The sequence below is a fragment of the Haliotis rubra genome, unplaced genomic scaffold (genome assembly GCF_003918875.1).
Source record: "Haliotis rubra isolate DU_JTF1 unplaced genomic scaffold, ASM391887v1 Scf110, whole genome shotgun sequence".
Lineage (NCBI taxonomy): Eukaryota > Metazoa > Mollusca > Gastropoda > Lepetellida > Haliotidae > Haliotis > Haliotis rubra.
The window spans coordinates 1,269,063-1,282,350 of NW_025765004.1; the positions used below are offsets into that span (position 1 = coordinate 1,269,063).

Below are 13,288 nucleotides of genomic sequence, written 5' to 3' on the forward strand. Positions count from 1 at the left end.
TACATGTTCATAATTTTTAGCTTCTAATCCTAATGAAATATCTTCACATCCTATATATTGTCTAAAACAGCTGTTACACCAGGGCTGTGATCTCATGGCGATCATGTGGAGTCCTTGCAAAAAATCTAGAATGCAGTGGCATCTCAATTTGACCCGGTTGGCTCGCCTAGAACGCCACAAAGTGGGAGGGGGATATTGGTTTGAGCTCTGTCCGTCTGAGATGATGGGGACAGATTTTCACAAAAAACGTTATAAATAGGGAAACCAAATGTGGTATGTATTTTCAGGACATGAATGCCTTGATGGAGTTCAAAACAGAAACTGTGTTACAATTTGTTACAGAGTTCTGGCCCTTGTCATGTGTTTCTTGACTTAGTGCACAGTATCCCCAATGAGGACAGATTTTCTCAGTACCTGTTATAGAGAGGGAAACCAAATGTGGTATGTGTTTTCAGGGCATGAATGCCAGTGCGTTGTGAGCCAACCCCATAAAAATGGTATAAATGCATTCTCATCTTTGTCACCCTCATTTCACCATGACTGTTATGCAAGAGGCAAGACAGGCTACTCATTGCCTATATACATGCGGCATTCCGTCAGCGCAGTATACGCGCCATGGATGCACATAGGCAACACTTAGCACGCCGTGAGCTCTCTGTGAGAGTGCTGTCAATAGCCAACTAGAAGTATGTGGGAACGCTACATTCGCCATAAGGACACCATGACATCTACATCTTGTAAAATTTTAAATAAAAGTGAAACATTTTTTCATAATTTTCTTCCAATCCCATGGCACTCTGAGAAATTTCACAAAGCAGTGCCAATTCCGTGGAAACGTGGTAGAGTGTGACAGAGGTTTAAGTGTATCATACTTTACATATACATCGCTACAATAAAACAGACTTGTGAAATGGCTTAGTTTTGCCTGTCTGTTGTCTGAAGAACTTCAATGATAATAATTGAAGTAATAATAAGGCCATTTATATTGCACTGAACTCCACACAGCTTCTGTTTGATGTTACACCAAATATATGAAAATAGCATCGTAATAACGTAAATTATTACTGTCGAGTCATACATGTTATATCAGTTAGGTTGTTCGAGGAATGCATCTGTCAACATCCACATAAAGGCAAATATCCCAAACATCTGCAGCTCACAAATCTTTTATTCCAATATTGTAAAATATGTAAGGTGTTTCGTAATGTGTGTTTGTTTCTGGACTGGTGGCATAAGTTTGTTTCAGGTCTTTCACCTACGCATAAAGTGTCACTGGGCAATTGAGATAAGACATGTGACAACTATTTTCATGATGTCTCCTGGTCTTGTTGATTAAATATGATTTAGTTTAATGCCATTGAGCAACCAATCACCGTATTATTAGCTAATCCTTTGAATAAAGTAGGTTGTGTTGACACAGGCACTTTACACCAAGATATTCATGTATTTCGTCTGTTTCAGTAAACCTAAATACATAAACATAAGAAACACTCTGCAATTGATCAATCAACGATTTATCTGTTAATAATTTGATTATTTTGTGTGTTAAACTCTACTGATAATTTCTCTATTGTCATGCTTCAATCTGCAAATTACATAACACACAATACATTCACCACATCAGACCTGAATTTATAAGGTTGAGTACTTACCCCAGAGAAAGCTAGTGGGGAGCGTGCGTCTTGTGCCAAAGTTAACCCAAACAAAGGTGAATGTTGTACATAGTGAATTAAGAACCATCAGCTGCCACAAGGCTGCAAAATGTCAGTAATATCTCAAAGCAATATTCTTTAACTTTATTATGGTAATACCTTTCATGTAAAGTATTACTTACTTTGATCCTGGTAAATAACATAAACTATATGGTAATACAAATCCAGACAAAGCTCCATCTCTAATAATCATAACAAATCTCTCACCTATTATGATACTTTGTATTCTCCTGAAGTTTCAGTCTAGATAAGAAGAATGTTAGGTTTAGTGATGGTTATTCCTTCCATTTCTTTCGTTACAAAATGAACATAAAGATCTTCACCATGAAGATGTTACGCTGAACATGCATGTCTCATTACTCCTAGAAGCTGAGATGCAGAACTAGGCTTGACTGTTTAAATCAGAAGATACTGTATGTATTGTACATGTATTAAGAAACTATAACTGAGGTTATAATAAAGAATTAATCTCTTTTATGTATATATGCAGAAAAAAATTTGATCAACTTAAAGGTCACATGCAACGTAAAATACAACTTTGCAGATTCTGATACCTTTCGGTATGGACTTACAGATACAAATCATCAATAATGCAAATTCAACTTATAAATGTATAAAAAAAACCCACGAAATCAGAGTTCAAACGATTCACTAAATTCACCCCAGTGCTTGGGGTGAAAAGTGGTTTCAACAGCTCTGCTGGGCTGCGCTCACAACGCATGCGCTCAGCGAAATAGGTTCGCGCAGCTTGGAAGCGGGATGTCCGGATATAATATAAGGTTGTGAGCAGGAGTAGTCTAACCAAAACAAATAGTAAATAATCTACTCATTACATACAAGAACCTTGTTAGGATCTAGATCTACTCAGCTATGTGTCAACCAAAGAGGCATTCGACATTTCAAGACGGAAAACCTTCGCTTTCGGTGAATACTCGGTGAAGGCTTTGATGTGAGCTGTTTTTCTAATGTTTTGTTGATATTTCACAGGCGCGAGCTTTTTATATGTTATGACAGTGGATTACCGATTTAACTGTTTATATAATTTCATTTGTCTATTTCACCACACGTTCTCCTTACCGAATCACTTTCTCAGTTCGATACTTAAAAGCAATGTCATTATTTAGCGTTGACAGAATTTCTAGCTGTGATATAGATATGTCGTTGTCACAGACAACACTCAATGTCTGTTTTATTGACACCTATGTGTCTGCCTGCCAGGCTGCTAATGACAATATTCAATACACAACCTCGATCACTGACCACATGCAATTTGAACTTAACACCTATCAGGCTATACACCATAAACAAAACACATTGATTTATGGCCCGAGTTTGGTCTCTGTCACATTATGTAATTACACAGACAGGCAGGTGTGATACTTGTACACATGACATGTTATGATGTCTGTTGATTGCAAAATGCTATACACAAAAAATGAGCATGTATTTACAAACCCCAACATCTCTATATACACATACACAATGAGCCATGAGGGCATCAGCAAATGAACCAGGCAATGAAAGACCTCGTTACACTTGAGTGCACGCGCCCACCCGCTCTGACTGGGTTCGGTATCCCGGCTGCTTCGTTTCGAGGGAAGTAAACCCAAGTACAAAATATTGCACTTTTGATTTGCGATTGTACGCTTATAATTTTGTTTATATGTGTTTTCATAATCCGCAATGTGTATTATATGTCATGAATAAGTGATAACTGTGTTTTAATTATGTTTGATTTTTTTGGTTGCATGTGACCTTTAACTTTCATTTGCAAGGTTGAGGTTTTACATTTGAAGTTGTTATCTATGATTTATGACATGACCATGAAAACAGTCTCCTCTTAGAGCAAAGCATGGCAGTGGGTGTTTGTTAAATCCACATATGTAGCTCATAGTCCTGATACTGTTCTCCAACCAAATACATCAGACTCTGACTCAAGATTTAAACACCTCGGCTATGAGTGTAAAGAGTCATTTGCACATACTGTTCACTGCATACAAAGGCATGCTAAACACAAGACTTGAATATTTTTAGCTCTCATAGGACATCTGACAGGCCTTGTCCTTTGTTCACATAACTGTACCTCTCTATCACGATAAGGTACTGTCAGAAATCCTGTATTACTTGCAAACGAGATTATACCCTGAGGAAAATGTTCAGTAGGTAGCCACTCCTAGTTGGTAGAAAGACATCTGTGAACACCTCTTGCCTGGACATCATGGCAATCAGTTTATACAAAGTTTATCTCTTCATATTGTGACTTCAGTGAGGTTGTGGGACATGTCCATCAACATAGAAGTTCCGAGTGGCTTTAGGCAGTGTCAACTCTAGGCCTTCCATTTCTTTGCTGAGGATAATCTGACAACCTGAAACCACAAACACATATATAATCCATCTCACAGGATACAGGACCTGAAACCACATATATACTCCAGCTCACAGGTCATGAAACCACATATATCCTCCATCTCACAGGACACAGGACCTGAAACCATATGTATACTCCATCTCTCAGGATACAGGATCTGAAACCACATATATATATACTCCCTGTGTAAACCAGAAAATAGTTGAATGCGTCCACGATTATATAACCAAGACACAACGCTTCAAATTTTCTCAGGAAAATAATTATATTTACTGATCAACCTTCTCATGCTTGATGTATATTTCTACAATGGCTTGTTAGACACACACAACTGTAACTCTCTAACTTATGACTACTTAGAGAATAGTTGTATTTCATGCAATCTGTATATATTTATATATATTTAAAAATATATTTATGCAATGGTCAGTATCGATGACGTCAAATCCCCCATTTCATGTTGTATTATACGTTGCATGGGAGCGGTGTTAACATAAGCAGTAATGCTTGTTCACCAATCCCAATTCATCTTCATGAATAAAAATATGTTTAAATCAAACCACATATATCCTCCATCTCACAGGACCTGAAACCACATATATACTCCATCCCACAGGACACAAGATCTGAAACCACATATATACTCCATCTCACAGGACACAGTACCTGAAACCACATATATACTCCATCCCATAGGACACAGGATCTGAAACCACATGTATACTCCATCTCACAGGACCCAGGACCAGAAACCACATATATAGTATGACCAGAAATTATTGTGAATTTTAGGAATATGTTTAATTGGATTTCTAGTATAAACAACCTTGACCAGTTATCAAGTGCTTGGTTTCATTCAAGAGAGACAACTCTGTTAATCCTTTTTCATTAGTTTGTGAAGAGTTATCACCCTTTGTTTACTTGCTAGCAGACGACATTTTCAGTGATCCTCAGTATGGATGATTTAGAGAAGAGGAAGTTGATTTTAGAGTATTATAACAAGGACATCACATCAGCTAAAGTGATTTCAAGTAGAACAGGCATCCCTTTGTCCACTGTTTATCGTGTTTTGAAAAAAATTGCAAATGGATATGGCATTGAGCACCAGGGAGGCGCAGGTAGGCCCAGAAAATTGACTGTCGGCGACAGGAGGCGGCTTGGTATTCTTGTTTCTAAAAACAAACGAAGGAGTTTAGAAAACTTAAGGGTGGATATGATTGATAGAGGAACTGTGGCTGTCTGTAAGGAGACAATTAGAACTGAGCTGCATGCAATGGGTTGGCAGAAAAGTCGAGGAATTCAATCACTGATCATAAAACCTGAACAAAAAGAGCGAAGGTTGAACTGGTGCTTACAGCATAGAAATTTTAACTGGGACAATGTGATTTTCTCAGATGAAAGTTCTGTGTGGCTGTTTCCTAATACACTGAAAATCTGTACCAAATAAACTGAAAAACCTTTGTATCAGCGCCCAAAGTACTGTCCGAAATTTAACGTGTGGGGTGGCAACGCTCTTCTGTGTATTTGAAGGGAATATGAACAGTGAACGGTACACAGATATTCTCGAGGGACATTTACTTCCATCTGCTCACGTGTTCTATGGAAATTTTTGGATTTTCCAGCAGGACAACGACCCAAAATATCATTCAAAGCATTCACAGGCCTGGTTTTGGACCCAAATATGACATTATTAGATTGGACAAGCTATAGCCCTGACCTAAATCCTATAGAAAATGTTTGGGGACTTATGAAGGAAAGTGTCAATAAGAAAAATCTGACAAATATTGCTGAAATGAAAGAAGAGGTGGTCCAATATTGGGACAGTATGGACGACTTTCTAACTTCTTTGATCAGTAGTATGCCCCTGCATTGCTGTCCATGGTGACTTGACAAAATACTAACTGTTCACCTGTCTTTGAATCTGGAGTTATGTTCTGCTAATATTCACATTTAATACGTGAGTAATGAGTGAAAAAATAAATAAAATAACAATCTTAAATTCTCAATAATTTCTGGTTGTACTGTATACTCCATCTCAAAGGAACCTGGACCTGAAACCACGTATATACTCCATCTCACAGGACACAGGTCATGAAACCACATGTATCCTCCATCTCACAGGACACAGGTCATGAAACCACATGTATCCTCCATCTCACAGGACACAGGTCATGAAACCACATGTATCCTCCATCTCACAGGACACAGGTCATGAAACCACATGTATCCTCCATCTCACAGGACACAGGTCATGAAACCACATGTATCCTCCATCTCACAGGACACAGGTCATGAAACCACATGTATCCTCCATCTCACAGGACACAGGTCATGAAACCACATATGTACTCCATCTCACAGGACACAGGTCATGAAACCACATGTATCCTCCATCTCACAGGACACAGGTCATGAAACCACATATGTACTCCATCTCACAGGACACAGGTCATGAAACCACATGTATCCTCCATCTCACAGGAACCTGGACCTGCAACTACATGTATCATGCCAAGTAAAGGAGAAAGCACTGAATACTACTTATGCAATGAGTATAATCACTGGAAAATGGTTTTAGTTCTCATGCATTAAAATCATTATTTCCTCTTTTGACAAAAAGGGTTCTGGTCACCTGAACCTTCAGTGGAGGTCATCAATAGCCCTCCTTAACAAGACCCAAACCTCATATCAAAAGAATAAATCATCAAGATATTGTCTTCACAAGTTGTTTGGAAGATATGTTTCACACTTTTGTGACCTTGACCTTCAATGTCATCTACACACATGAAGGACATTCCTTGTTGCAAACATAGGTTGTGATATAAATACTGCACACCACCATGGAGATAATACATTCTAAATGAGGGTTTTACCTTAATATAAACAATGCAAAAGGGTGTTTTTGGTGAAGACAAACTCGCAGTTAATCTCTGACAACCTCCATACATGTATCACAAGTGTAGAAGTGAGCACAGCTCACATACCTCCGATTCCCACTTTGGGTCATGGAAATGACTGATACTGATATATATGATGAGACAAGCATCAGCAGCTCACATGACGTTTTCCTCGACTCCACCAAACTTTATATACGTGTTAGATAATAGTTTTGCCATTTACTGATTACAATGATAATTGAACCTAGTATGTATAGCTTCAGAGATATGTTCCGGACAAGATAACCATCAAACACATTTTGCACTAAGTCATGTTTCTATGGAAATAGCAAGAAAATAAAATTCTGATAAACTTTAAAATAGCAAAAGGCACATTTATGGGTAATGGTTAACATGTGTGAAGTTTGGTGAACCTAGCATGTAAACTTAAAGAGATATGCTCCGGACAAAGTTTTAGGGTCAGAGGTGAGGCGAGGTGAAATTGGGTTTAACGTCGCACTAGAGAATATTTTGCTCATATGACGACGTGCATGCATGTGTATGTGTATGTGCGGCTGATTGTACTAGCCCAGACTGAAGCTGGCTTTATAGTGCTAGCCCACTGAGATACCAAGCCACAGTGAAGACACATTACACTGACTCCGAGCCGACCAGTCCTTGTTGTACCCATTAATGCAGAGGGCCAGGCAGGGTCCAACAAGTACCATATTTTAACGTCTTTTGGTATGACGCGGTCGGGGATCGAACCCGCGACCTTCCGCTCTCCGGGCAGACGCTCTAACCACTACACCACGGAGGCGGTCGTTTCGGGACAGAAAGATGGACAGAAGGACAGAATGAACGCTATATACCGTTACTTCATAGCCAGGGTATAATAATATATAGAAAGAACAAATATACGTTATTAAGTATATTCAATATACTCTTCAGGAAAAACGTGCGTGTGTGCACAAACACTGATAGAACTCCATGGATCCATAATCAACATATAATTATACACAGATTGCATGTTTCAAAATGATATTGACCTTATCTCTGAAAAATAGCCAAGTACAGTGGTTAATGAAACTTACTTAATCGGGAGTTTGGCTTGAGAAACACAGCAAGATCCAGCATGTCTTCCTCTCTACAACAAGGAAATAAAGACAGTATAAAGGCTGCAAATGTTGCTTCAAACTACAATCAGGAAATTTCCATCTATATCATAGCAGTCTGTAAATAAAAATCGATGAACAAGACAATCCAGAGTCTAGATGTATAGGCAATGATCCATTCCATTGGAGGTCAATGACAAACAGACAGACATGTCACAAAGACTGACCACCATGCAGGCACAATTATGTGTGAGGGTCCTGGTTGACATTCTAAAATTAAAAATTGAAAATTCAGGATGTCCCTAGATTCAAATACCACAGTAGCAAACCTCAGACTCTGGGACTCCTTTCATTTTGAACACTGCGACCTGATACTCTCTTGTCAGATATTAGAATTGGAATCCCCCAAAGCATACTTAAAGTCTATTGAAGGACTGAAAAATGCCACAATGGCATTGCCTGTCTTCAATCAGATTAAAGTACACATCCTCCATCTAACTTAATAAGGAACCAGAGTGCTCATCATGACCAATGCCTCTACCTACTATAAGAAAATCCCATGTGGACTTCTGCTTTAATGACATCACAAAAAATCATGAAATTTAATTTCAGATGAACTATATCTAAAAAAAACAGAAAGTCCAATGATACCATTAGAAAGTTGTGTGCATGGATTGTTAAATGACCATGACCCTCACTCTCAGAAACTCTTTTGTTTAATACATTGGTGCAAGCTCATAAAACCATGTCGTACAAACACAGGGGAGTTCAGTTCAGCATACAATAAAGGTGTACATAAGGAATTACCATTCCAGTGGCTTGTACCTTCATTGTTGTTTTTCTTTTAAAACCTTACCATTTTATTGCCCTATCCTAAAGATGTAATTTCATCACTGTACTTTCATGCATCATTCAAGAAACATTGCATTTTTACAAGCAAACTAAAGGTATTAAATGGGTAAGTAAAGGTAGTTGGACTGAGTAGTGTGATCTGGTTGATAAGAATACTATTGTTACTTGGTATGTGGTAACAAACATTCATGTATATTTTCACCAGTAAACCCAAATGCTCTATGCAACAAAAATCTTTTGCCATCAAGTGAGTGAAGTGTGACTGTTACGTGCTTGAAAGGAATATTTTATTAAATGGTGCCAAAGATTAATGTACATGTATAGAATAAACAGTGATGCACTTTCTGTCATGGCCACAGTTTGTATGTTTCTTCTATTATGGTTTACTCAGCAATGTTCCAGCAATAACACAGAGGTCTGTAAATATACCCAGTATTACCAGGCTGAAACTAAATAGTTACCTGGCAATCTGGCTGTAAATATACCCAGTATTACCAAGATGAAACTGAATAGTTAACTGGCAATCGGGCTGTAAAAATACCCAATATTACCAAGATGAAACTAAATAGTTAACTGGCAATCGGGCTGTAAAAATACCCAGTATTACCAAGATGAAACTAAATAGTTACCTGGCAATCGGGCTGTAAAAATACCCAGTATTACCAAGATGAAACTAAATAGTTACCTGGCAATCAGGCTGTAAAAATACCCAGTATTACCAAGATGAAACTAAATAGTTACCTGGCAATCAGGCTGTAAATTTTCCCAGTATTACCAAGATGAAACTAAATAGTTACCTGGCAATCAGGCTGTAAATTTTCCCAGTATTACCAAGATGAAACTAAATAGTTACCTGGCAATCGGGCTGTAAATATACCCAGTATTACCAGGCTGAAACTAAATAGTTAACTGGGAATCAGGCTGTAAATATACCCAGTATTACCAAGATGAAACTAAATAGTTAACTGGCAATCGGGCTGTAAATATACCCAGTATTACCAGGCTGAAACTAAATAGTTACCTGGGAATTCGGCTGTAAATATACCCAGTATTACCAAGATGAAACTAAATAGTTACCTGGCAATCGGGCTGTAAATATACCCAGTATTACCAGGCTGAAACTAAATAGTTAACTGGCAATCGGGCTGTAAGAGAACTATGTGTGAAACCAACAAACAGCAAAAATACACAAATCGATACAGTGGCATCACAATGGCAGTACAATACTAAAACACTTGTATTCTGAACTTAGCTAAGTTCACAAATCGATACAGGGGTATCACAAAGGCAGTACAAAACTAAAACACTTGTATTCTGAACTTAGCTAAGTTCACAATTCGATACAGTGGCATCACAATGGCAGTACAAAACTAAAACACTTGTATTCTGAACTTAGCTAAGTTCACAAACCGATATAGTGGCATCACAATAGCAGTACAAGACTGAGTGGCAGTAGAAATTGAAAGGTAATATAATACAAGAGCAGTATAGAAAATAATGGTAATATTAACCTATCAGCAACAGTAATTCAACTTGCAAGAAAGGACTGGGCAGAGAGAGTTTCAAGGGTATAGAGTGGACACGCAAACTACTGGCCTTCTTGTAGCTTGAGATGTAAGAGTTAACTCCGTTATACAACTAACTTAAGCAGATGGGTAAGACTTCCGCCCGTATCCCCCCTAAATTTTAACGATGATGAAAAATTTCTTTGAGTGGCATTGTTAGAAGTTGGATATGTCATTTCAATATTGAAGAAACGGCCTACCTTTAGAATACAGCACCACAAACTTTAAAAATACGTCATAATACCCTTTTACGTAATGTAATGTGATTTTGTTCGAAAGCACGATCTCGAAACAATGCCCTATGACAACACGGTTGTCTGGCTCAGCGAGTGCGTATAAGCTCCGCTCACTGGTGTTTCATCTCCACGAGCTATGTCATTGCATAAGCCCAACGATGTTGAGAGTTTCCAGTAGTTGTATACCGGCGGATGCGCAATATTTTGCAAGCACCAGTTTGAAATATTTTTCTTTTTTCACCAATACACTCATATTTATTTGTATTACGGGCTGCTGAGGTGTTATGTGTTGTGTATTTTGTATTTTGTAATTTTTTAAATGTACATATATATTTTTGTCATTCAGTAATTTGCACCATTACATAGAAAAGTGTTTTATTAATACAGTCAAATCCCGATGAGTCGAATGCCGGTGTCCCGAATATTATGCATAACTCGAACTAGCTGTCGGTCCCGACCATTCCCTGTTATAGTTGTCATCATTTGAATACCGGTTACACGAATTCGTCTCATAAATACACACGATGACTCGAAAAGGAAAGTTGGTCCCATGAGATTCAAACAACAGCAATCTTGTATACATAAGCCGAAGTCAGTCAAGGAGAAGTTGATTTGTGTAGCAAACTGATCCAATTAACAAACTAGCTCGGCTCACACCTTTCCGCCATTGACGGGTGAGTTCAAAAGGCAGATTAGTGATTTTACGGAAATCACTGTCTGTGCTAATCAGACTGGAACTGATAAGGTGCCCCTATTAGTGATATGGAAATCATTAGATAAACAAATGCTGAGGCGGAGGAATTAGGACTGGATCATCCTTTTTTCTACCCTCATAGACATACCTGTGTCTCGAATACATGGATAAGTCAAATTTATTACTTGGTCCCCAGCGATTCGACTCATCGGGATTTGACTGTATTTTATTTTTCGAAGCGGTAATAATGCATTACACTAGACACGTCAGTCGTGTTTGTGCCGGTTCTGTCAATGCATTCTATTTATTAGGATTAATTCAAGGGATTAGGATTAGGGTTAGGGCTAGGGCTACGGTTAGGTTTTAAGGGTTGGGGTTGGGGACCTAATGCAATATAGTAGGTACATGTTCGGTCAATGCATTCTATTTATTAGGATTATTTCAAGGGGTTAGGGTTAGGGTTAGGGTTAGGGTTAGGGCTGTGGGTTTAGGGTTAGGGTTAGGGACCTAATCCAATATAGTAGGTACATGTCCGGTGTAATACGTGAGTACCATTTGTTGTTTTTCCTTTTTGCATTTTAATACTTTTTTTTCACACAAAAAACGGGAAACCAAAAACGTCGAAAGTACATTATGAAATGGGTTAATGTAGAAATTTGGGGCTAATGGAAATTGGCCTGGAATTTGCACTGAAGCCTCTTTCACACGCAACATAAATTTTGTAAAGTATTGATTCGAAGGCTAACTCACCCTCGTGCCGTCACTACACATGCTAATGTCTCCCTCATTCCTTAGTGCGATCCACATTATCCTTACAATATTCCCTACATCACTTTTCTGTCACAAAATCACCGATTTATATAAAAGCGCGCCATTCATGCATATACCGTGAAATCTACGACTGACGCCTGACGTCAACAACCCTTTTCAGTTTGAGGCATATCGGCTCATTCCACGCCACACGTTAACTTGTAGATTACGGAATGGGACGAGTGTGCCAAATGGCATCGGATCCATTCGGCAATTGTCCGTAGAATAAAATCACATGACACCAAGTCTACCCATAGCATTCGTAATTGTCCGTGACCTATTCAACTCTTTCCGTTCATTTCCGTGACGTCACAGGAATGACTCGATAAATGTGCACACTGTGCAACAGTGTGGACGTAGCTCAGTCGGTTAGTTGTCGAGCTAACAATCCGAAGGTCGCGGGTTCGCGTCCGACGGGTTCTCACAAACTGGTTGCTTGTCTTAATGACAATGGCAGAGATCGTCCTCAAGAGAAGTTGTGGTGCTGTATTCTAAAGGTGTCTCCGAAGAAACATGTTAACACTCATCCTTATCAGATAAGGAATATATATTCAGGTCATATGATTTGATTAGAATAAAATTTCAGGGGGGATATGGGTGGAAGTCTTTCCAGCAGATGATTCTGGAATAAATTCCTTCTAGCCCGTTCCAGATCGTTCTACACTGTTCTCAGTGTCACTAGTGTTATGAGAGTGTGTTTTTTGTAATTTGTATTATCATTGATTAGCTGATAGTTCTTATGGGTCACAATGTTTAAAGTTTTGAGTGTGGGTTGTGGCTCACATCTCGCATCATATGTGTTCAATGGCAATAGTATTTTTAGCGGTACACCTTTTTGATAGCACTTCAGAGTTGCCTCCCTTGGCTGGCTTTATTTTGTTTTGACTTCCGGTCGTATGTTCGGGAAAACCGCCATATGTTTTGAGAGAATAATGAGGGAGCCTAGCTTTGCTAGAATGCTCAAGAACTGTGTAAGAGCTATATAAAGGCGACACAGATTTATCACATGACTGGAGCTATACACATCTGTCTGCCGCCATCAAGCTGATACACATCTGCC

General features: G+C 38.6%; 1 protein-coding gene and 1 long non-coding RNA gene across 3 annotated transcripts in view; both read right to left on the reverse strand.

Moving 5' to 3' along the window:
* LOC124286191 lies at positions 1–332 on the reverse strand. The gene is made up of 2 exons (XR_006900974.1): positions 80–332; positions 1–41 (listed from the first exon to the last, which is right to left on the reverse strand). It is a non-coding gene; the product is annotated as an uncharacterized LOC124286191 (long non-coding RNA).
* Positions 333–3,652: 3,320 nt separating this feature from the next.
* Positions 3,653–13,288, reverse strand: part of LOC124286228 (adrenodoxin-like protein 1, mitochondrial) — a 29,172-nt gene continuing 19,536 nt past the window's right edge. For both annotated transcript variants that reach the window (XM_046722572.1, XM_046722580.1), the window contains exons 5-6: positions 8,051–8,103; positions 3,653–4,078 (exon numbers count right to left, since the gene is read on the reverse strand). In XM_046722572.1, coding sequence (XP_046578528.1) covers positions 3,975–4,078; positions 8,051–8,103 — 157 coding nt within the window. In that variant the 3' untranslated portion in view covers positions 3,653–3,974. The remainder of the gene's footprint in view (positions 4,079–8,050; positions 8,104–13,288) is intronic.